Source organism: Oncorhynchus nerka, linkage group LG11, assembly GCF_034236695.1.
Source record: "Oncorhynchus nerka isolate Pitt River linkage group LG11, Oner_Uvic_2.0, whole genome shotgun sequence".
Taxonomy (NCBI): Eukaryota; Metazoa; Chordata; class Actinopteri; order Salmoniformes; family Salmonidae; genus Oncorhynchus; species Oncorhynchus nerka.
Window position 1 is genome coordinate 51,176,159 of NC_088406.1, and position 26,653 is coordinate 51,202,811.

The following is a 26,653-nucleotide window of genomic DNA, read 5'->3' on the forward strand; positions in this document are numbered from 1 at the left end:
CAAAACTATAGTTTGTTAACAAGAAATTTGTGGAGTGGTTGAAAAATGAGTTTTAATGACTCCAACCTAAGTGTATGTAAACTTCTGACTTCAACTGTATGTTCCCAGTAAACGTTGTTCATTAATGACTGAAATAAGCAGGAAGTTTGTGAGAACAGTGCTGTTGAGACTGACACACTTGAATGTACTTTAGTTTTGACTCTGTGGCTGATTCTAAAATCATTCCCTTATCCTCACACCTCCATTTGCGCGTTCACATATACCTCAGCCATATGCGTGAACATTATCGAGGGTGTATGGGGCAAATTAGACTCTCGTATAGCCACTTCGACCGAGCCAGCAAGGCTGCCAGCTCCAGAGCCAAGTGGCATCCCAACATGCACTGCGTTATGTTTGGAGTTTTCGTACAAAAGAAGAGGCGTGTCTAATTATGAGCCCTGTTTATTATGTTTGTGTCTGATTGAGGCATGACACATGAAACAAAATACATCCTAAATGAAATGTTTAACTGTTACTGAAGATAGTGAAAAAAAGACAGGGGAATTAGTTAATTTGCATTTCATGCTTGTTCTATTATTTAAATGTGGAAAATGAATTGCTTCATTCAAGTCACGGGTGTGGCCTGAAGTTGAGGGGTTTATTGATCCTCTCGCCTCTCTTGAAGTCACCCTCTGAGTTTCATCAGCAACACGTGACAACGGAGGCCACCTCCGAGCGAGTTGGTAGGATTGAGGGGCTAGTTTGGGATCAGTGGTTGAAAAAAGTACCCATTTGTCATAAATATAAATGGTAAAGTACAGATACCCCCCAAAAACTACTTAAGTAGTACTTTCAAGTATTTTTTACATAACTACTTTACACCACTGTTTGGGATTCACTGAATGATGTACAGTGGCTTCAAGACGCCGACCGAAAGTAAACATTTGAATAAACTGCCCTAACCAAAAAAAGGTTATCAAATTAATTGATTAGCTAAATGGATGGCCTCCCCTCTTGAGTACTGCAGTTGGTAATCTCTCTTCAGCCCTCAATATGTTGATTCAAGCAATAAATGGGCTAAAACTAATCATTCTTATAGCTAGACTCTCCAGATTGCATTTCCTTGAGTGCTATATCCATTCAAGTATAATGGGTCAAATCCATTAAATGATAAATAATCTGTACAATATGGCTCTGAGTTCACCCAACATGACAGCTCTCTTTCTATTGGGAGGTCAAATGTTTTCTCTCTGCAGAGACACAACAGGTTGGGAAACATGTCCTGCTAGGCAGGGAAGGGCTACACAACCCCGGCAGGGGCCAGATGAAGTGCTGTGCAGGGACTCTGTACGACCTGCAGGTTCAGGGCAGGCTCACAGAGGATACCCAGTGCTGTGGGAGTGTTCTGATGGAGGCCGGCTCCACCCAGACCTGCTGCTCTGCCCCAGGGCTAGATCTGCTCTATCCTACCCAGCCAGGGTTCACCTGCTGTGGGCACCGCTACCCCAATGCCTCCCTGTGGTCTTGCTGCGCGGGGGTACTGTACTCAGGGCCTGAACCACACACCACCAGCAAGAACGGGATTCCAGTAAAGTGGGAACAGGATATAATCCAAACTTGATTCCCAGTCCTGAGTTACACTGAAGTTTAAAGTTTAGAATGAAGTTTAAAGCATAGAATGAAATGAAACATTACTCAATACTTTGACCTTAAACCAGAACAGTGGGAAGCACTTTAAACTACACTGAAGAAAAATTAAAACGCAACATGTAAAGTGTTGGTCCTATGTTTCATGTGCTAAAATAAATCCCAGACATTTTCCATACACACAAAAAGCTTATTTCAAATTTTGTGCACATATGTGTTTACATCCCAATTAGTAAGCATTTCTACTTCGCCAAGATCATCTCACCACCTGACAAATGTGGCATATCAAACTGATTAAACACAGTGGTGTAAACTAAAGTAAAAACACTTTAAAGTACTACTTCAGTCGTTTTTGGGGATATCTGTACTTTACTATTTCTTTTTTTGACTACTTCACTAAATTCCAAAAGAAAATAATGTACTTTTTACTCCATACATTTTCCCTGACACCCAAAAGTACTCGTTACATGTGTAATGCTTAGCAGCACAGGAAAATGGACCAATTCAAACACTTATCAAAGAACATCCCTGGTCATATCTACTGCCTCTGATCTGACGGACTCACTAAAAACACATGCTTAGTTTGTAAATGATGTCTGAGTGTTGGAGTATGCCCCTGGCTATCTGTAAATAAAATAAAAACAAGAAAATGGTTCCATCTGGTTTCTTTAATATAAGGATTTTGAAATGATTGATACTTTAACTTTTAATACTTAAGAATATTTTAGAAAACACATTTACTTTATATTTAAAACCACATACTTTTACTTTAGTAGTATTTTATTGGATGACTTTCACTGGAGTCATTTTCTAATAAGGTATCTTTACTTTTACTCAAGTATGACTATTGAGTACTTTTCCCACAACTGATTAAACAGCATGGTCATTACACAGGTGCACCTTGTGCTGGGGACAATAAAAGGCCACTTTAAAATGTGCAGTTTTATCTCACAGCACAATGCCACAGATGATTTGTGCAATTGGTATGCTGACTGCAGGAATGACCACCAGAGCGGTTGCCAGAGAATTTTATGGTAATTTCTCTACCATATGCTGCCTCGAACATCGTTTTAGAGATATTGATAGTGCGTCCAACGGGCGTCACAACCGCAGACCACATGTAACTACGCCAGCCCATGACTTCCACATCTGGCTTCTCCACCTGCGGAATCATCAGGGGGTGAATATTTCTGCCTGTAAAAAAACTCAATCTGATTGATTTGGACTGGCTCCCTAGTGGGTGGGTCTATGCCCTCCCAGGCCCACCCATGGCTGCACCCTGGCCCAGTCTTGTGAAATCCATAGATTAGGGCCTAATGAATTAATTTCAATTGACTTACTTCTATTTCCTTATATGAACTGTAACTCAGTAAAATATTTAATTGCATTTTTATTTTTGTTCAGTATACTTTCGTTTTGACACTGCACAGTGGCTTCACAACGCTGATCAGAAGCGTGTGTGTGTGTGTCCAGTTCTGCTAGGGACAGTGGAGTGTCTATGTTAACTGACGATAAGCTTAAAACTAGCATCTTTATGATCTCTAGTGAGCCATATCTCAGGATAAGTCATATTTTGTCTGTCTGGGTAGTGGTTTTCTGTAATATTATCACAAAAGACTGACTACATGTTTTGTTGCTATCTGTAATTGGTGCATTGTTTTGGGATGTTTAACTTAATTAAAAATAAACTTAATTATAAATAAATTAAAAGAAACATCCTCTCACTGTCAACTGTGTTTATTTTCAGCAAACTTAACATATGTAAATATTTGTATGAACAGAACAAGATTCAACAACTGAGACAAACTGAACAAGTTCCACAGACATGTGACTAACAGAAAATGTATTAATGTGTCCCTGAACAACGGGGGGGTCAAAATCAAAAGTAACAGTCAGTATCTGGTGTGGCCACCAGCTGCATTAAGTACTGCAGTGCATCTCCTCCTCATGGACTGCACCAGATTTGCCAGTTCTTGCTGTGAGATGTTACCCCACTCTTCCACCAAGGCACCTGCAAGTTCCTATACATTTCTGGGGAGGAAATGGCCCTAGCCCTCACCCTCCGATCCAACAGGTTCCAGATGTGCTCAATGGGATTGAGATCCGGGCTCTTCGCTGGCCATGGCAGAACACCTACATTCCTGTCTTGCAGGAAATCATGCACAGAACAAGCAGTATGGCTGGTGGCATTGTCATGCTGGAGGGTCATGTCAGGATGAGCCTGCAGAAAGGGTACCACATAAGGGAGGATGTCGTCTTCCCTGTAACACACAGTCCTGTTTGGTCCAGTGACGGTGGGTTTGTGCCCATAGGCAACTTTGTTGCCAGTGATGTCTGCCTTACAACAGGCCTACAAGCCCTCAGTCCAGCCTCTCTCAGCCTATTAGGGACAGTCTGAGCAGGGATTGTGTGTTCCTGGTGTAACTCGGGCAGTTGTTGTTGCCATCCTGTACCTGTCCCGCAGGTGTGATGTTCGGATGTACTGATCCCGTGCAGGTGTTGTTACATGTGGTCTGCCACTGCAAGGACGATCAGCTGTCTCCCTGTAGCGCCGTCTTACAGTAAGGACATTGCAATTTATTGGAACACTTAAAATAAGGGTTGTGTGGACTCCCGAGTGGCGCAGCGGTCTAAGGCACTGCATAGCAGTGGTTGAGGCATCACTACAGACCCGGGTTAGATCCCAGGCTGCGTCACAACCGTCCGTGACCGGGAGTCCCACAGGACGGTGCACAATTAGCCCAGAGTTGTCCGGGTTAGGGGAGGGTTTGGCCTAGAGGTCGACCGATTATGATTTTTCAACACCGATACCGATTATTGGAGGACCCCACACAAAAAAGCCGCTACCGATTAATCGTCCGATTTTATACGTAATTAACACTTATTTTAACACAAATAAAATCAATTTAGTCTCAAATAAAAAATGAAACATGTTCAATTTCGTTTAAATAATGCAAAAACACAGTGTTGGAAAAGAAAGTAAAAGTGCAATATGTGCCATGAAAAAAGTTTATGTTTAAGTTCCTTGCTCAGAACATGAGACCATATGAAAGCTGTTGGTTCCTTTTAACATGAGTCTTCAATATTCCCAGTTAAGACGTTTTAAGTTGTCATTATTATAGGTATTATGACGCGTCGACTATTTCCCTCTATACCATTTGAATTTCATATACCTTTGACAATAGTCAAGGATGTTCTTATTGTATTGGCAGCCTAATCTCGGGAGTTGATAGCCTTGAAGTCAAACAGAGCTGTGATTCAAGCATTGCTAAGAACTGCTGGGAAATGCAGTAAATTGCTGTTTGAATGAATGCTTACGAGCCTGCTGTTGCCTACCACCGCTCAGTCAGACTGCGCTATCAAATCATAGACCTAATTATAATATAAACACACAGAAATACGAGCCTTAAGTCATTAATATGGTCAAATACGGAAACTTAGCATTTCGATAAAAAAAACATTTATTCTTTCAGTGAAATGCAGAACCGTTCCGTATTTTCTCGAACGGGTAGCAACTCTAAGTCTAAATATTGATGTTACATTGCACAACCTTCAATGTTATGTCATAATTATGTAAAAGTCTGGCAAATTATTTATGGTCTTCACACAGTTCGCAACGAGCCAGGCGGCCCAAACTGCTGCATATACCTCGACTCTGCTTGCACTGAACGCGAGAAGTGACAATTTCTCTACTTAATATTGCCTGCTAACATGCATTTCTTTAAACTAAATATGCAGGTTTTAAAAATATATACTTCTGTTTATTGATTTTAAGGCATTGATGTTTATGGTTAGGTACATTTGTGCAACGATTGTGCTTTTCTTGCAAATGCGCTTTTGTTAAACTTCACCAAACGGGTGATGATTTAAGTAGGCTGTGATTCAATGATTAATTAACAGGCACCGCATTGATTATATGCAACGCAGGACAAGCTAGTTAACCTAGTAATATTATCAACCATGTATAGTTAACTAGTAATTATGTTAAGATTGATTGTTTTTCATAATATAAGTTTAATGCTAGCTAGCAACTTACCTTGGCTCCTTGCAGCCACAGGTCCTTTTGACGCTGCACTCGCGTAACAGGTGGTCAGCCTGCCACGCAGTCTCCTCGTGGATTGCAATGTAATCGGCCATAATCGGTGTCCAAAAAGGCAGATTACCGATTGTTATGAAAACTTGAAATCGGCCCCTAATTAATCCACTATGCCTCTAATTATCGGTCGACCTCTAGTTTGGCGGGGTGGGGGGTTTTACTCGAGCGACTCCTTGTGGTGGGCCGGGCGCCTGCAGGCTGACCCTGGTCGTCAGTTGAACAGTGTTTCCTCCAACACATTGGTGCAGGTGTTAAGTGCGGTTTGGTGGGCCTTATTTCGGAGGACGCATGACTCGACCTTCGCCTCTACCGAGCCCGTTGGGGAGTTGCAGCGATGAGACAAGATCAAAATTGGGGTGAAAAAGGGCTGATGTATAGCGTAGGCTTACCCTGGCATGACGTTTTGATAACCTTTAAAAAGCCTTGCCATGGATTGCGCATGTGTGGCATTCAAAAGGTAAAGGGGCAAGACAAAAGATATGCCTTTGAACGGGTTATGGTAGCAGGTGCCAGCCGCACCAGTTTGTGTCAAGAACTGCAACGCTGCTGGGTTTTTCCACGCTCAACAGTTTTCCGTCTGTATCAAGAATGGTCCACAACCCAAAGGACATCCAGCCAACTTGACAACTGCGGGATGCATTGGAGTCAGCATTGGCCAGCACCCCTGTTGAATGCTTTCGACACCTTGTAGTATCCATGCCCAGACGAATTGAGGATATTCTGAGGGCGTTAATGTCTTAGGTGTCCTTAATGTTTTGTCGACTCAAGTGTGTGTCAAGGTGGTCCTGCTTGGAGTGTGAATGTAGTAGAACAATTGAAAAATCATAAGTCCAGGCAAAAATTGTTAAATCCGCTATTACTAGACACTTTGACATCAGTATTATTAACATTACAACCCGAGATTCTGTAGTTTCAGAACATACAAAATAAATTCAAGTGACTGAAAAACAGGAATCAAGCCATCATAATTAATATATTTCTATTAATACCTACAAGGCTGTTTCTTGTTGTTGTTCAAGTTCGGAACATCGACCATTTGTTTAAAATGGAGGGTAGACTGTCTTTCGCGGGTAGTGTTGGACAGGTTGTGCATCTTGGTTCCCTTCACGTCACACTTGGTTCTGGACCCTTCCAGATTCCTCCAGCACAACTCACCAATTTCCCCACCATGACACATTGCGTTCACACATGGAATGATTTTTTTTTTTTTAAGAAATCACAAGTAATCCACAGACGGCGCAAAGATCTGAAAATTCTGAGATATGTACTGCAACTATCCACCCTCAACTGGGCCTCCAACATTCACAACCTGGCCTCCAAATCATTACTGTTACCCAAAATATAAAGAATACAGTACATCACATTTGTTTTACTTCACTTGAACTAAAAATAAAAAAAATAAAATAGGAAGTCCACATTAATTACGATTCGCTGCAGATCCCCCACACAAAGAGGGAGAGTTAGACTGAAATTTGTAGCGGTGTCCATGACAGAATACAATGACTTCTTTTCTCTGGCAAATGACATTTCACTCTGCCTGGTTTCCACAGGTCCTCTTCACCCCAGGAGCGAGGGCGAGAAAGGCGGATAAGTTGGTCGTGGTTAATCGTTCTTCTTCTCATCCTTTGCTTTTTCTGTTATGGCTGCGACCTCCCCAGTGGCTGCGACCTCCCCAATGGCTGCGACCTCCCCAATGGCTGCGACCTCCCCAATGGCTGCGACCTCCCCAATGGCTGCGACCTCCCCCTGCGCTGTGCTGTCCTTGTTAGGGTCCACTCCAGTGGGTTCCGCTCCGCTGGTGCCAAATTCGTTCATGCGGTTGGGATCCACCCTGTAGATCCAGCGCTGGTACAGGTAGACAAAGAATACTACGTCTGTGGGAGGGAAACAGAGTTATTACAGGGGAACTAGGGATGTAACGTTCACCAAAACCAACAGTTTGGTACATATCGCTGTTTCGGGGGTCACGGTTCGGTTTCAGTACAGCAGGAAAATGAAACGCTAACAATTACTGTAGTAACAATTGTTTTGATCATGAGTCATATAAAGCCTGAAGAGAGCACCATCACGAGTACCAACATGTTGCATTTTCATAAAGTAAAACAATTACTCAACACTAAAATAAAGTGCAATATGCATGTGATGTCAATATGTAAAACATGGCTTGGACATTGCGCACTGAGTGTACAAAACATTAAGGACACCATCCTAATACTGAGTTGCACCCCACCTTTTGCCCTCAGAACAGCCTTAATTTGTCGGGGCATGAACTCTACAAGGTGTCAAAAGCGTTCCACAGAGATGCTGGCCCATGTTGACGCCAATGCTTCCCACAGTGTGTGTCAAGTTGGCTGGATATCCTTTGGGTGGTAGACATTTCTTGATACACACAGGAAACTGTTGAGCACGACAAACCCAGCAGCGCTGCAGTTCTTGACACCGCTACCATAACCTGTTCAAAAGGCACTTCAATCTGTATCTTGCCCACACCTCCTCTGAATGGCACAGCTACACAATCCATGTCTCAAGGCTTGAAAATCCTTCTTTAACCTGGTCTCCTCCCCTTCATGTAAACCAGGGATGGGCCCGCAGACCATTTTGTAGACCAAATGGACCAACTCAGTCGAGGTCTCAACTTACTGTTGAGAGTTAGAATAATAGATTACAAACGGTAAAATTAACAAACTGTAAAACTAACAGAAGTTAGTCTAGCGGCCAGCTAACTAAACTTGTAGTAAGCATGGTCGAATTACTGACCGGGGTGAGGCCCACTGTCCATCAGTTAGCATATTAAAACCTGCAAACATTTGCCTCCACCCTATGGCAAAATGTGTAGAATTGCAGGAAACTAGCTGTAAAACTGCCATTTTCTTTCTTTCCGCCACATGGCAAAATTACTAGAATAGCATGTGTAGAATTGCAGGAAATTAACTTAAAAACGTAATTTCTCTCTTCTCGCTGTCACGCATCATACCGGCTGTATTTCTGTATTTTTAAAAAAGTTATATCTTAAACGTGATTGCTAACATGCAAAACAAATGTGGGACTATGTCAACAATATACGAATGAAACAAATACCAATAGATGTTTTTGGGGTGAAATGTTTCTAAGTAGCTCTCTGTAGGTCCATCTGTAGCAGGGATGGGCAACTCCAGTCCTCTGGGCCACACTTTTCCTCCAGCTAACACACCTGACTCCAATAATCAACTAATCATGATCTTCAGTTTAGAATGCAATTAGTTTAATCAGCTGTGATAGAGATGGTGTGACACCAGTCCTCGAGGACTGGGGTTGCCTATCCCTGACCTGTAGTAAGCGCAATACATGGTGCATTGGCAAATTCATTGACAACCTCAGCTTTAGTGGGTTAACTGCCTTATTCAGGGGCAGAACGACAGATTTTTACCTTGTCAGCTCGGGGATTCGATCTAGCAACCTTTCGGTTACTAGTCCAACGTTCTAACCACTAGGCTACCTGCCGCCCAATTGAATGAATTACTTTAGGCTTGGCCTATTTAGTAGGCTATTTTTCAGCATAAAGCTGAGTGACTCACTCATTTTTAGCTTTGGATCAAAATAAATAAGTACAGACATTCTTTCTGATAGTCTTTAATAAATAAATGTTTTGACTAAGTGAATCTGCTCGTGTATATGTTAAATAATTTGATATTGTGGTTACAATAAAGAATGCAAACAAAATAAATCCTATTCATAATTAATTATCAGATTCGTGTTAGGAGCTGTAATGTGGAACAACCCGCCAACTGACAGAAATATTCACACCTCCATTAATTTACAAGGGACAGTCTAACAGCTCGGCTAGGTGTGAAAAATCCCAATTTGTGCCAGTTTAGACCACAGATAGATTCTGCGGTCAGTCAGAGTTGAGTCATATTGTAAAGTGTAGCCTAATGGCCAAACTTGCAATGTATCCGAGGCTTAGTTGTGCTAAATGCGGATGACACATTTCAGTTGTACAACTGACTAGGTATCCCCCTTTCCTTTAAGTCCTCTAAAGTTTTACATTTAACTTAATATCACAGAACTGAATTACCCTAAAGAAAAATGCATCAACCCCTAAAAAAATGTCAATTTATTATAATCCGCATAATTCAAACTAAAGACTGGGTATGCTAAAGATGATCAGAAAGAATTGATTTAACCCTGCTTTATAGTATAACTTGTTTTGAACGAAAGCCCCAAACAAGTGAATCACTCGGCCCTGTGCTGAAAAATATAGCTGTACACGGTGCTGAAACAACCTTCAGTGCGCCATTGAATTGTCAACTTTCCCTATATGTTGATATGTGCATAGTGGCGAAAATTGATGATACAGGAAACACTTAATTACACTGAATACAAATATAAACCTCAAAATGTATAGTAATTGGTCCCATGTTTCACGAGTTTAAATAAAAGATCCATGAAATGTTCCATACGTACAAAAAGCTTATTTATCAAAAATGTTTGACTAGTGTGTTTACATCCGTATTAGTGAGCATTTCTCCTTCAAGATAATCCATCCACCTTACAGGTGTTGCATATCAAGAAGCTGATTAAACAGTATGACCATTACACAGGTGCACCTTGTGCGGGGGACAAAAGGCCACTAACAATGAAGTTTTGTCACACCACAAGTTGAGGGAGTGTGCAATTGGCATGCTGACTGCAGGAATGTCCTTCAGACCTGTTGCTCCCAAGCACAAAGCGAGGTCCATACAGAAATGCTTTGTCGAGAGCTGTGTGGAATAACTTGACTGGCCTGCACAGAGCCCTGACCTCAACTCCATCAAACACCTTTGGGATTAATTGGAAAGCCGACTGCAAGCTAGGCCTAATCGCCCAACATCAGTTGCCCGACCTCACTAATGCGCATGGCTGAATGGAAGCAAGAACCCGCAGCAATGTTCCAACATCTAGTGGAAAGCCTTCCCAGAAGAGTGGGGGCTGTTATAGCAGCAAAGGGGGGGGACCAACACCATATTAATACCCATGATTTTGGAATGAGATGTTTGACGAGCAGGTGTCCAAATACTTGGTCATGTAGTGTAAATCAACAGGAATAAGACATGCTGCTTTTGTTGCCCGTTTGAGTGTTTAATAGCCTACTGATTGCGTGAGCACAAAGCCTCAAATAACTGCAAAACGGTCAGCTAAAGCAATTTCACAAATGTCTGTTTTTAATCTTTGCTATGCTGTAATAAAGGCTTTTTTTGTAAGACGACTCTCTGGTATTACTTATTTATATAGTGTTGTGTACACTGTTCCAAAACAGGCAGAAAAATAATGTAAGCCAACATGTCATTAGTCACAATCTGCAAGCAGCTCTCGCTCCTCTACCCTCCTTTCCCCCCCCACCTCCTTATTGTTATTATTACAATTATTATGATCATCACTATAATAAGTAATGTCATTATCATTAGTAAGCTTAGTATGGTATCATTGTATAACCACCATTGAGCTGTAGGCCTAAGAGTACATACTGTTTAGTTTTAACACCGTAACTTGCTATGCGTGAAGCCTCTCCAGTCACATGAGTTCCACCTAGTTGTCAACACCTCATAAGCAGCCCTAACATATTAAACATGAATTATATACTAATGGTTGTATATCAATTTCACCTACTGTAGATGAAAAAAGCTTGCCAAGTTTTCCAATTGTTTTTACTGGTTCCACTTCTGTATTTCATCACTAGGTGGAGACATTGAGCACCAATCTGTATAGTCTACCACACATCTCTCGTGAGCACCACCAGCTGAAGAGAGTTATCCCTAATTGTCTTCCCCATGGCCTAGATCCCCCAATCCCAAATCTGGGTCTCGGAGCCAGTTCCACTGCATTTTTTAATTGTTCCCCTCTAAATCAGGGACTGATCTTGAACCTGGAACACCAGGTGTGTGCAATTAATTAATTATCAGGTAGAACAGAAAACCAGCAAGCTCCGAACCTCGTAGGGTAAGAGTTGAGCACCCCTGCCCTATATAAACTTGTCCATTCACTTTGTGATTATCCACTGAAGGCAGAAACGTCAATGTTTTAAAACTTGCTTAATAAAACAATTTCTCATGGTCAGTGAGCGCTGTGCCTTTTCCTTTCCAATGCTGTTTACACGTTTCTAGGTTACACCTCGGCTCACGTTGGTTAAGCAACCTCTACTTTTTTCCGTATAATTATCAACCCATAAATAATCTACACCTACATGCAAAATTCTCTCTTGACAATGATTTTAAATCAGGCCTAATTGACATATGCCTAAAATACCACTAGGCTAATAATCACATTTTGCTTTTGATTATTTAAATCAACCTACGTTATTTCAAGTTATCCATTTGTAGCGCATAAAAACATTGATTTAGAGAGTTGTTGAACGGGAGTTAGGAGTGTGTTGATATGAACGGTAATATGATCAAAATTCCTCTCAACAGGCATAATACTGTACAATTCAGTGCAATGCCTATCAACATATCAGAATAGGTTAAATAAAGGTTCTGCATGCCAACATATAAAGGCAAGAATTAGGAGTAGGCAAAGTGATCGTGTCAAGTGTAAATCGTTCGGCAGCCTAGGTCATCTACAAGGCCATGCTAGGCAAAGCTCCGCCTTATCTCAGCTCACTGGTCACGATGGCAACACCCATCCGTAGCACGCGCTCCAGCAGGTGTATCTCATTGAGCATCCCCAAAGCCAACACCTCATTCGGCCGCCTTTCGTTCCAGTACTCTGCTGCCTGTGACTGGAACGATTTGCAAAAATCGCTGAAGTTGGAGACTTTTATCTCCCTCACCAACTTCAAACATCAGCTATCTGAGCAGCTAACCGATCGCTGCAGCTGTACATAATCTATTGGTAAATAGCCCACCCATTTCCACCTACCTCATCCCCACAGTTTTTATTTATTTACCTTTCTGCTCTTTTGCACACAAATATCTCTACCTGTACATGATCATCTGATCATTTATCACTCCAGTGTTAATCTGCAATATTGTAATTATTCGCCTACCTCCTCATGCCTTTTGCACACATTGTATATAGACTCCCCTTTTTTTTCTCTACTGTGTTATTGACTTGTTAATTGTTTACTCCATGTGTAACTCTGTGTTGTCTGTTCACTCTGCTATGCTTTATCTTGGCCAGGTCGCAGTTGCAAATGAGAACCTGTTCTCAACTAGCCTACCTGGTTAAATAAAGGTGACATTTTTTTTTTTTTTTTTTTAAACTATTATTGGGATACAAAAGAAGCCATCCAACCTTGATGGGCCATCAGCAGGATAATAGACTTGCCGAGTTGAGTTCTATTTTTAGGGACTAAAAATGTATGTATAGCCAGGCCTGGAATTTCATGATTGTAGGGTCATGGCCATTCGGCCTTCAATAGCTGCCAGGGCACCAAAGCCATTAACCAAAATAGCCAACCCCCCCAACTATTCTTATGAAAAACACAAGTGTTTGTAAATATACATAAATAATTAGCGTACATGTTAAAGTGTAGGTGATAGCCTATGCTTATTGGCTACAACCTGTCCGGACCGATGCTGACATAAGGCGCCTGAGAATGTAGCGTACAGCAGGTCAGCCACCACTCGGAGACTCGTCGAGGCCTGGTGGCAGACGGATTCTACACCACGAGGCGATGGCTCCCTCTGCTGGATGTACCAGGTCTCGACGGGCTCTCCAGACAGGACTAATTGGGGCTGAATGTGGTTGGCTGATTGCTCTATCAGCTGTACGAGTCCCATAAAGCTGCCAGAAGGGTAGCACACAGAAAAAGGGACTGGGGGAAGAAAGGTGACTTCCGTATAGTTGGAGACGGTGCCTGAGGTAAAAGGAGGGAGTTCAGTTTTTGTGCCCGACAGGATACAGCAAGACCCGGAGCCCAGAAGACGGTATCCTGGAAAGGGTCTCATGGGGGAGACCTATCCTTTTCTTTTGATTTATTATTTAAATAAACGCCCTTGAAACCGAGCTAATCTTACTCTGTCCGTGTCTGATCTGTGTAAACGTCTTGACCAAACCCCTTGGTCTGCCACAATAGGCTAAACGCCCGTCATGTTTGACAAATATAATGTAGGAACATTATTGTCGAATGGCTTGATTCTGTCGACATACTGGAGTCACCTTTTGTTCTGATAGAGAAAGGCTAGTGCCTGTTGCACACTGCAACACCCACCTTGCCATCGGAGCAGTCTTCCAATAATCATACGACTGCACTGTGACATGAATTGAGTATATAGTATGTTTATTGGTCATAGTATGGATATAGTTTTTATGCCAAAATTTCCCGGATGCCGAGACAAAACGCGAAGAGCACTTTTTGCCAGTCCTGTCTGGTCCAGCGACGGTGGGTTTGTGCCCATAGGCGACGTTGTTGCCGGTGATGTCTGGTGAGGACCTGCCTTACAACAGGCCTACAAGCCCTGAGTCCAGCCTCTCTCAGCCTGTTGCGGACAGTCTGAGCACTGATGGAGGGATTGTGCGTTCCTGGTGTAACTCAGGCAGTTATTGTTGCCATCCTGTACCTGTCCCGCAGGTGTGATGTTTGGATGTACCAATCCTGTGTAGGTGTTGTTACACGTCGTCTGCCACTGCGAGGACAATCAGCTGTCCGTCCTGTCTTCCTGTAGCGCTCTCTTAGGCGTCTCACAGTACGGACATTGCAATTTTTTGCAGTCCGCATGCCTAAGGCCCCATTCACACAGATGAGCAGGGACCCTGGGCATCTTTCTTTTGGTGTTTTTCAGAGTCAGTAGAAAGGCCTCTTTAGTGTCCTAAGTTTTCAGAACTGTGACCTTAATTGCCTACCGTCTGTAAGCTGTTAGTGTCTTAACAACCGTTCCACAAACATGAATTGTTTATGGTTCATTGAACAAGCATGAGAAACCGTGTTTAAACCATTTACAATGAAGAAATTAGGATTTTTACAAATGATCTTTGAAAGACAGGGTATTGAAAAGGGACGTTTCTTTTTTTTGCTGAGTTTAGTATGTAGTATATTAGTATGGGTATTCGAACACAGCTTGAGACTATTTAAGAGCTTGAGACTATTGAAGAAATAGTTTATCAACATTTTAAGCAAACATTGGGATCTGTTGCATCAGCCTCGTTGCTTGTAAATGTTTAAAAAATAATAATGCATGTACAGTGGTTGTATTCATTTGGGATCTATTGCGTCCCACAACTGTCCCAGAGTATGTTTGGAATATTTCTCTCGCACAGAAAGGGCAAGCTGATCAATAGAGGTCAACATTTCTACTATAGATTGACATACGCTAGAGTTTTTTTGCTGTTCGTTAGGCCTACTCATCCTGTTGGCTGACGAAAAGTACATGCGGACAGAGCTAACATTTTCAATATGAGCCTCCAAATTAAATAAGGACGCGATCCGATGAATCCGTCTGTCTTGTGGCCTCACTGAACGCTTCGATGCCTGTGAGAAGGACACCGATCACGTGATGGGCATTGGCTAATAAGAATTAAGATACCTGGCGATTGATAGCAGGGAATTCATTAACTTAAATTCCATTCGAAAACACAACAAATACAATAATAGTACAGCACAGATTAAAAACAGTCGCATTCCGCCGTGATTGCAATTGCTTTCGCCAACATGTTGCAGTTCATTTATTGTTTAATTATTCTAGGCTCCTTTTCCACTTATTTTTATAAATAAAATGCTTGAACGAAATTATCAGACCAAAAGATAACAGTTCACCTAACAAGACTGAAAATGCCTCAACCCCCTACAAAATGTAAATGTATTATAATCCACATAATAATCAAAGCCACCTTATAATAGGGCATGATGTACAGTATATACTGTATATCCAAGAGTAAGTGGTATACAGTATTTGTTCATCAGCATCTATGTGTTTTCGTTAATAAAGACGCCCTCTGGTGGTTCAAATGAGCATTAATGGCCAACACTGCGACTCACTGACACGTGTCCCAGCATACCGCTCACTATAATGCAACTTCTTAAATGATGAACCACTGTAGTCGTTTTAACAGAACAGCCCAAATTATTATTTTTTCAGCGCCAGTGTACTCAAGAGGCATACAACGCCGAGTATGCATAGCCTACAGCCAATGACGTGAATGTCGATGAAGGCAGCCCCCCCCTGCACCTCTCTGATTCAGAGGGGTTGGGTTAAATGCGGTACACTCATTTCAGTTGAATGCAGTGAGTTGTACAACTGACTAAGTATCCCCCTTTCCCTACAGGCTTAGTGTTTTGATTTTGTACATCAGTTTTAAAATCCATTCTTTTGGGCCAGCGGTGCGGCCCGAACAGCGGTCCCCATACCAAACGGTTCGGTAGGAATACGTGTCCCGTTAAAACACCTAAGGGAACTAGTTTATTTTTATATATCAACGGGATAGTCATTGTTAAGAACCCGGAATAGGCTGTACTAAGTGTATGAAATATGTGTGTTTGGAGGGCAGTGAGTAATAACGCACCGTCTCTGAGACATCCTATCCTGTACATCATGGGCATCTTGATGACAAAGGCGAACAGGTCGTCGATGAAGGTGTTCAGTGCCTTGTAGGTGAGCATCCTCCATGGGAGGTGGGCCACAGACTTCATCTTATAGTTGATAAACAGCTGTGGCGTCATCGTGATGAAACCTGAGCCAATCACAAAGCAGACACGACAACACATCATTGAGGGTAGAATATCTCTCAGAATGTCAATTAATAAAAAAAGTCACTTAGGAGAGAATGACAAGGACAGACTATCAATAAAGCTAGACTGGCTGCTAGGACAGACTGTCAATAAGGATTAGACTATGTAAATGAGAATTAAGACGGCATAGACTGCCACTTGTCCTGGACTGCGCAACAGATATTTAGCGATGTGATCATCACAGCATAGAAAACGAGAGAGGAAAGGATTATTTTCCAAGACCAGGGTGGAGCTCAGTCCCATTACAGATAAAAATCAGGCAAAATATATCACGCTTCTGAGCAATGACCACCAGTGACTCACCAAAGGTTAACAAGAAGCCATAGAGCATGCCCAGTACGAATGAGTACCAGCCTTTGTGCTCTTGGTACAACACACTGTAGACGGCATAGCACCCGAACAGAGGGTAGAGCAGCCATGACAGGTACTTGAAGGCCATCTGCGCAGAGGGAAGAGGACAGGACAAAAACCATCAGTACAAGATTGTCCATGCGAGCGGTAAATGAAGAGAGAATGGTGGTGCCGCGTTGACGCGTTTCCTTACGTCGTCGAAGACTTTGGTGGAGGACTGCACGTACGTTGACTTGTCTTTTATTGATAAGCGTGGGAGGATCCCGAACAATTTGTTCTCTCTGTCCAACTGGGGAGGAGACACATCCGGATGAGCTAACAGGGATTCATTTGTGCAACCAAAACGCATTGAAATACCCGTCGTCCATCTCACCTTGACGTCCATGACCTTGGTGATCTTCCAGAAGTCGATGAGCAGGCCGATGAACACGCTGACCTGGATGTTATGGGACACGAGATGGGGATTAGTAAAGGGACCTCTCTGCTATAGTACAATGGTCATGAATGACATGCGTACAGAGCCTGCCGTGATGAGTGACATTACAAAGGGTCTGGTGACAAGTCTTTATTTAATCCTTTTTGAGAATAAATGAAAAACCCACTGACCTGCACCACGAAGTTGGTCTCATTGTCCAGGATGTAGAGCAGCACCACCAGGGACTGGAACACCCCAAAGATGATGGAGCGCACAGAGAGACCCTCCATAGACTGCCTGCTGTTCCAGAACTGGATGTCTGACACACACACACACAAGTATAGAAACAACATTCTACCACACCGTAGAACACATATAATCCAAAAGTGGTCTTCTAATAGGCAGTTAAGCTGTGGGAACAGAGGCACGGCGAGCTCACCATTCTTAAATGCCAGGAACTCGAAGATGCTGTGTACGATGGAGACCACGATGGTCACGCCCAGGAGGTACGGATTGGTTTCCAGCAGGGCCACCTACAGAGACAACACAGTTCCTTAGCAACTGTTACCAGGGAAACAACATGGAGTCTAGACTCCGGGACCAGTCTGATTCTAAGATGTGCTACATTGGAGGATCAAAAGCAAAACCGAGATCTATATCTCCTTCTCTATTTACACCCTGCCCCGGCCTATGACCTCTAACCCCTGACCTTGACAGAGTCCTGGTCCTCGTCAGACTGCTCGTAGGTGTCCTCTGGCAGGAAGTTCCATGGTGAGCGGGCGTTCTGGGCAGCGTAGAGCTGCCAGCGCCACAGGGACAGCGGGCAGTAGGACAGGCGCAGAGGCAGCGACTGCAGGCTCTCATTGATGGGGTAGTAGTCTTTCTGCAGGTTCCAGTAGTCGTTGAAGTAGACGATAGGATAGTAGTCACCGCTCACCGTGTCAAACTTCACATCTGTAGGGTTGGGAAGGGTAAAAATAATGGGTTGAGAAAATGAGACAGCCAGAATAGAGCAGTAACTAAAGGCATTTCACCTTTAGTTAGATTTTTGTAAAAAAGCAGTAGATCTCAACTCTCCTAGTACATGCTCTGGTATAACCCACTGAGAAGCGTGAGAATAGGTGGGTAGAGCTTACGTTGGTCCAGTGGAGGGGGGACCGAGCCCTTGACCCAGGCTGTATGGTCGTCCACCATGTTGATGGTGAGGTTGGGGTGCCAGTGGGAGATGATCTCCACTGGGCCGTGGCTCTCCGCTCGCTGGGGGAGAGGAAAGAGGAATGGCAGTCAGTCAATACTGTGTGGACTGGGTCTACGGACTGAAAAGGAATGAGGTCTATGAATCATGGTAAACACATCTGACCTTGATCATCTCCGGGTCGGTCTCGGTCTCCCCCGTCAGCAGGTTCTTAGTCTTCACGAACTTCCTGCGTTTGAACTTGTTCAGCACTGAAAGAGTCAAAGAGGAGTCAAACCACTTACACACTAGTTTGAAAAGGTCATGCATGCACCAGAGTAGGCGGTGTTTGTCCGTTACTTACTTCGCGTGGCATGGACTGTTGCTAGCCGACGATACTGGCTCTTGCGTTTGGGGTCTGGGTGGAATCCGGTCTTGGTGAAATACACGTGGATGTAGAGGGAACCATTCATTTGCACCTTCTGTAGCACATAGGATCAGAGAGAGAGATTAGAAAATCCTACTATTACCTCTCCCTCCCCAGTCTCCCCCTCTCACCTCTTGGATGTCCAGGTCCAGTGAGTGCTCATAGCAGCCGTCCCCCTCGTCTCCAGTGTTCCAGTCTCCGTAGACCAGGTCTCTATGGAACCAGAACAGGGACTGTGTGTCGTTGAAGTCAGAGAAGACCTCATCCTGGGAGATGTACACATACAGGTCCTGAGGACAGAAGGAAAAACAGGTTAACATTTATTTCCGTCATGTTCTCCTATTGATTTGCCCATATGGTACTACTTTGGGTGGTTGTTTGCTGTGGCACAGCTTCTTTGTCCGGCAGTGTGCACTAAATTACTGAGCGCAAGTCAACAAGCGAGCCAGGACCAAGCTCGTCAACGGACACCAGCTGTTCACCCAGAGAACCTACAATGAGCAGCAGGCACAGACCAAAGGTCAACCAGGAAGTCAATAGTCACATGACCTGGGGTTAATTGCTTATGCAGAACGGTGCGAAAAGGTTGGCGTACCATGAGGCTTTCCTTGGGGAAAAGGTTTCGGCTGGGTAAATGCGGTGCCCCTGCTGGGGTACTTGGGTCTGGTGTAGAGGACCTGCGGAACCAGCTGCTGATGGCCCAGATGACGAAGATCCTGCAGAGGACGAGGACAAGGGAAGAGAAGGTCAGCTTAGTCTAATTGAAACCAATTCAACATTTTGAAAAATCCCTTTACACTACACATTTTACTAAGTGGGATGCTTGGGACCATAGAAACATAATTATACTTCTATGATTGAGACCACTCAACTGACATCACCCCATTGAAGTTTAAACTTAAACCAGTTAAGGTAAGGGTTAATGTTAGGGTAGTACCAACGATCCCACTTAGCATCTACCGTAAAGTAAGTGTGTGTGTCTGAAACAAAAAGGTTGAGATAAAGACAAGCGGTTGTTTTTATATATATATATATATATATATATATTTAGCATTAGACGTTGGAAAGGATTGAACCTTGTTGCCTAATCTGATGGTCTCGTATCCCATCGAGCTACCACCGTCAGGCTCACAACAACGGGGGCTTCTTCCAAGTTTGACATCTTGTTTTGAGCTTCAAGTAATCAGCTGACTGAAATACTCTAGGGGAATGTGTTGCAACAGTATGACACTCTCACACCGTACTGCTTCTATGATAGGAGCCAACTCTCCTGGTACTCATTAATGCACCTTCATGTCGTTCTAACCCCTCGCTGGCCCCAGCACTCTGTTTCTGGTCTCCACTCATGAGAAGACCAGCAGAGTATAGTGATTCCAATAGGTTGAGAACATGTATCATCATCTAGCAAACACTGAAAGTTAAACAAAATCACACCTTTAAGACACCTCCGAGATTCATTTAATTAAATGCTGCTGGTGTGCATGACTTGAATGAAGGTCTTTAGTCATTGTATCAACAACCAAGGTTGCCTCCCTATCACTTTAAACCCTGTGTCTTGAAGTGTGAACTGGTTTCTCTCTAATGAGTGCAATGTGTCTCGGCAACAATCCCCTGATATGACACCACATTACAAAGCCTGCATTTGAATCTATTAGGCACTGTAAATTAATTGACTGCGGGTCGGTAGAGCTGTAATGGGACTGAGCTCCACCCTGATTCTAACAGACCTAAAATAGCAGACCACTCTAGGTGAATGACATGGCCCCCAGGCCCCCAAGGATTGCCTTACCATCAACCCTACTACTTAAAAACACATCCCACATTCAAGTAAACAGGGGCTGTCTATTGTCTATTCATATCAGTGTGTGTGTGTGTGTGTGTGTGTGTGTGTGTGTGTGTGTGTACACACATCTCTGACCCACCTGAAGAGGACTCCTTTTATGACCGACCATGCATTGGGTGGTGGAGCCGGCTGTTGCGGTGCAGGGTCCCCAGTAGCAGTCTGTACAGCCTGGGCATCCACGGCTGCAACAGCTCCATTGCTGCTCACCTACACACACACACACAATAGATCAATCAGGGAATCCTAAAAATAGGTTTCCTTCCACTAGCTAATTATAGACTAAAAAGATACAGGTTTTTTCCATCAAACTGGCTTGTTACGGATGAAAAGCTGTGCCTGATGACATAGCATAGTGCAAATAAATAGCACATTTTCAGCATAAGTTTCCATGTACTGCATAAAAAAACAGAAGTTCAATGGGATTCCATAGCATTTCCATTGGTTGTCACAAAAACTGTTGCTATCAATAGCAAACTTGCCCAATCTTGCCTTGGTGGATGCCCTCTAGACAACAGTTTACTGATAAAGGAGAGTGTAGCTTGCAAAAAATGTGAATATTCTAAACTTTGCCTAAACAAAATATGTACATTTTCCCACCAGAGACGTTTCCATCAAACAGACTAGTTTTGGATAAAAGTCTGTGCATGATGACATGGTGCACATGACTTTTGCTGTTCAATTCCCATGTACGTTTTCAACTCTAAATGTTGTGTTATATAGAATGTGCCCAATCTGGTATTGCGTGTATGGCCTACATAATAAGATTATTATGGACAAAAGAGCAAGATTTCAAAATATCAAAACGGCAGCAAAGCATCAACAGAATAAGACCCTCAATATTTATTACCGATTATTGGAGGACCCAAAAAAAAGCCGATACCGATTAATCGGACAATTTTTATTTGTTATTTGTAATAATGATAATTACAACAATACCGAATGAACACTTATTTTAACTTAATATAATCACATCAATAAAATAAATTTAGCCTCAAATAAATAATGATAGTTTAAATAATGCAAAAACAAAATATTGGAGAAGAAAGTAAAAGTGCAATATGTGCCTGTATGAAAGCTAACGTTTAAGTTCCTTGCTCAGAACATGAGAACATATAAAGGCTGGTGGTTCCTTTTAACACGAGTCTTCAATATTCCCAGGTAAGAAGTTTTAGGTTGTAGTTATTATAGGAATTCTAGGACTATTTCTCTCTGTACGATTTGTATTTCATATACCTTTGCCTATTGGATGTTCTTACAGGCACTTTAGTATTGCCAGTATAACAGTATAGCTTCTGTCCCTTTCCTCGTCCCTACCTGGGATCGAACCAGGAACACATCGACAACAGCCACCCTCGAAGCATCGTTACCCATCGCTCCACAAAAGCTGCGGCCCTTGCAGAGCAAGGGGAACAACCACTCCAAGTCTCAGAGCGAGTGACGTTTGAAACGCTATTAGCGCACACCCCGCTAACTAGCTAGCCATTTCACATCAGTTACACCAGCATAATCTCGGGAGTTGATAGGCTTGATGTCATAAACAGCACAATGCTTGAAGCCTAGCAAAGAGCTGCTGGCAAAACGCACTAAATTGCTGTTTGAATGAATGCTTGTATGCTGGTGCCTACCATCGCTCAGTCAGACTGCTCTATCAAATAGACTTAATTATAACATAATAACACACAGAAATACGAGCCGCAGGTCATTAATATGGTCGAATCCGGAAACTATCATCTCGAAAACAAAACATTTATTCTTTCGGGAGGCATCCATAAGTCTAATTATTCCTGTACCCTCGTAAGGCAGCCGGCCCAGAAATCCCTAGCCGTGTCCTCAGAGCATGCGCAGACCAGCTGGCTGGACATATTCAATCTCTCCCTATCCCGGTCTGCTGTCCCCACATACGTCAAAATGTCCACCATTGCTTTCTTGGGTACAGGAACAAAGGTAACTTAACCAAATGACAATCGACCAGTAGCACCCACTTCTGTCATCATGAAGTGCTTTGAGAGACTAGTCAAGGATCATATCACCTCTACCTTACCTGACACCCTAGATCCACTTCAATTTGCTTATCGCCCCAATAGATCTACAGATGATGCAATCGCCATCGCACTGCCCTATCCCATCTGGACAAGAGGAATACCTATGTAAGAATATTGTTAATTGACTATAGCTCAGCCTTCAACACCATAGTACCCTCCAAGCTCATCACTAAGCTTGGGGCCATGGGTCTGAACCCCGCACTGTGCAACTGGGTCCTGAACTTAGGAAGTTATGAAACATCACCTCCACGTCGCTGATCCTCAACACAGGGGCCCCACAAGGGTGTGTTCAGCTCCCTCCTGTACCCCCTGTTCACCCATGACTGCGTGGCCACACACGCCTCCAACTCAATCATCAAGTTTGCAGACGACAACAGTGGTAGGCCTGATTACCAACAATGACGAGACAGCCTTCCATGGAGATGTGGGCCCAGGAATATAACATCTCATCCAACGTCAACAAAACAAAGGAGCTGATCATGGACTTAAGGAAACAGCAGAGAAAGCACCCCCCTATCCACATCGACTGGACCACAGTGGAAAAGGTGGAAAGCTTCAAGTTCCTCGGCGCACACTTCACTGACAAACTGAAATGGTCCATCCAGACAGACTGTGCAACAGCTCCAAAATTTGGCTTGACAACTAAAACCCTCAATCTTTTACAGATGCACAAATTGAGAGCATCCTGTCGTGGTGTATCACCGCCTGGTATGGCAACTACACCGAAGGCCAAAAAGATCATCAAGGACAACAACCACCCGAGCCACTGCCTGTTCACCTCACTATCATCCAGAAGGCGAGGTCATTACTGGTGCATCAAAGCTGGGACCGAGAGACTGAAAAACAACTTTTATCTTCAGGCCATCAGACTTAAATAGCCATCACTAGCCAGCTACCATCTGGTTACACAACCCTGCACATTAGAAGCTGCTGCCCTATATACATAGACTTGAAATCACCGGCCACTTGAATAACTGGAACAAGTCACTTTAATAAATGTTTACAAATTTTGCATTACACATCTCATATGTATATACTGCATTCTATTCTACTGTATTTTAGTCTATGCCGCTCCGATATTGCCCATCCAAATATTGCTATATTCTTAACTCCATTCCTTTAAATGTGTGTATATTGTGAAAATGTTAGATATTACTGCACTGTTGGAGCTAGCAACACAAGCATTACATTACACCCGCAATACCATCTGCTAAACATGTGCATGTGACCAATAAAATTAGATTTGATGAAAATCTCCATTAGAAACTTAGAAAGAGGGGGAATCTAATAGCAACAACTAGGATGAGTTTCTAACAGGACTAGGATTGTGCCTTTGGCTTCTGGACAACGAAAGAAAGTTGATATGAAAACCAATTGAACAGGGGGGCCATTTTCATTAATGGCATGAGGAAGTCTTTATAAAATAATTGCCCCCACATTTCTATGAATGGATTTTCGCAAGGCTACTTTGAAGCAAGGCAAGACATGACTCAAAGTAAAACATTGAAGTTTCAAAGAAATATACGGCTGTACGCTCTTTTAGTTATTTGTTGAGCAATTACTGTGCTTACCAAAGCACATTTCACTTCAGCACGGGCTTTTTGAGGAGCTATTCTCCTGCACTGTGTGTGACAGGTGATCGGCTACTCCGCTTCGCAAACTCTAGCCTCCGTATGCTGTGCATGTGTGATAAAAAAAGATGCATGACAAAATTGAAAATACACACGCACCAATTTAATTCCACTCAATTATGCAAATGCACCTATAGACCGATAAGCATTACCGGACAAATGTATTTTCGGCTGCTAACCAATTAATGGTTAACATCCCTAGTCTGTCGGCATTCATAAAATTGTACCAAAACTTCCGGTTTCCATTACAGCTGTCATGATTTTACTCACATAAAACTGTAGATGGAAATGTGGTTAGACAACAAAAAAATTGCCCATGTCTGGAGTATTTTGTTCTGTCGACAGTAGAACATTTTAACCAAAAATGTGCAGTTTCCATGATCACTATAAGAAAAGATCATTGGGGCGGCAGGGTAGCCTAGTGGTTAGAGCGTTGGACTAGTAACCGAAAGGTTGCAAGTTTGAATCCCCGAGCTGACAAGGTACAAATATGTCATTCTGCCCCTGAACAGGCAGTTAACCCACTGTTCCTAGGCCGTCATTGAAAATAAGAATTTGTTCTTAACTGACTTGCCTAGTAAAATAAAGGTTTAAAAAAATTGATTTACCAGCAAAACATGTTTTTCTACCTAAGACCAACAATGTCAGGTGTAAATTAATACTAATTTTTCCTCTGCCGAAACCAAAATTGTCACACAGGTAAATGTTCCTCAAATTTGCAAAAGGAACCCATGGAGCTTGGACATGAAGTGGCTAGATAGTTAGCTAACAACTAACCAGCAGATCCGACCTCTTGCAGGCTTCCTGTGTAGTTTAGCCGGCGTCTCAGGGTTAAGATAGCCAGGGATATCCACAGCAGCCATTATGGAAAGGCAACTCCGTTGAACAAGAGCTGATTGTCTGAAACTGCAATTCCAAAATGGCTAATGTGGCTTCTGCTAAGGATGAAAAGTGCAGTTTTCCAAAAACAGCCTGAGTTCCCCAGTAAACCTGGGACACTCAAATTAATATATGTTAAGGAAACAATTCAAAGGGTGGTTGGTCGGGGTGGATGGGCATATAATAAGAATGTCTAGCAAGTTGTCATCATGGACAGCTTGAGCATTTTAGCTAATTGCAACTTTAACAACTTAACCCTACCCCCAGCCGACGTTAGCCGCCTAGCCTAGCTGACGTTAGCCGCCTAGCCAGATTTCATAACATACTGTAAATCGAGCAAATTCTTAACATATCATGCGAAATGGGTGAAAGACATCCACAAATTAATACGTACCATACATGGTAACATATCATACTAAATGGAGCGTATCGGGTATACATACAGAATAATACTAAACGCTTTGAGACCAGTTTAGGAAAAACTATTTGTCATTCAATCTTCTCGGTGTATAATGGGATAATTCAACACATTTCTCATCCCTGGATTGTGGTACAGTGGGTTTTCAACCCATACTTTGCGCCAGCTCCGCTGTCTCTTAATATACACAGGTGGCCTGTCTGACCCAAGTGCAGTTGTAAATAAGCAGGTCGGATATGCTTGTTAGTTAATAACAAGATGTAACATCCATAACTAGTTAACTACAGCAAATCTAGAAAGCACATCGATATATTATCAGTGACGGGCGGTGATTCGTTTCGCACCCAGTCAATCAATAATGATAGGCAGCAGACTAGTCTAGTCAGTCAAGGAATAACGTTAGTCCATTGAAAAAAGCCGTATGGCAAATTAATCTGCTAACGTGAGATAGCTACATACACCGACCAAATAGCATTGTCAGTCTAGCTAGCCACTTGTAGCTAACTAGTTAGCCAGCTAATAATACCTAGCTAACGTTAACTAATTTAAAGCCGGCTAACCCAATAATATACTGTCATGACGTGTATCTGTTTCCCCAAGTACCGACCTCATTATTTGATTTAGAAATAGGTTTGTCAACAGTTCTAATGTTAGTTTATCAGAAAATAACAGCTACCTTGCAAGATGCAGTAATAAACGCATCGTGAAAGGCAGGGGGTCGTTTTTAAACCGACCGGCATTGACAACGTCAGAGGCTCGTGTGAAATTATCACAATTCAATATCTACAGTGCCACTCACTCCTCTCGAGTTAACCATATGCCGCTATTAGTAGTCACAAATTGAAGACAGTCATACAATTTCATTCATTTTACCTCGCCGTTGGTTTGCGGAGAAGCTTCGGTCTCCTGCGACGCCATCTTCGCTGTCTCTGTCGCACACTGGCAATGAAATCGCAGTCCTCGCGTGAGTTCAGATTGGTACGTCAACGTGATGTTTTTTGCAAAGAAGCAAGTCATCCCCTGTTGGTCTAAACAATAGAGACCGCGGCGTGTTATATCTGCCACATTCT

At 42.9% G+C, this 26,653-nt stretch overlaps 1 protein-coding gene across 1 annotated transcript; it reads right to left on the reverse strand.

Moving 5' to 3' along the window:
• Nucleotides 1–6,565: 6,565 nt before the first annotated feature.
• LOC115137093 (putative lipid scramblase CLPTM1) lies at nt 6,566–26,615 on the reverse strand. The gene is made up of 15 exons (XM_029673137.2): nt 26,457–26,615; nt 20,693–20,820; nt 19,366–19,486; nt 18,902–19,060; nt 18,708–18,825; nt 18,530–18,615; nt 18,306–18,426; nt 17,879–18,123; nt 17,609–17,702; nt 17,361–17,488; nt 17,128–17,190; nt 16,948–17,043; nt 16,707–16,842; nt 16,178–16,345; nt 6,566–7,596 (listed from the first exon to the last, which is right to left on the reverse strand). Exons 1-15 carry the CDS (start codon nt 26,598–26,600, stop codon nt 7,325–7,327), a joined length of 2,079 nt encoding a protein of 692 aa, XP_029528997.2. The 5' UTR covers nt 26,601–26,615; the 3' UTR covers nt 6,566–7,324.
• Between the last annotated feature and the right edge of the window lie 38 nt (nt 26,616–26,653).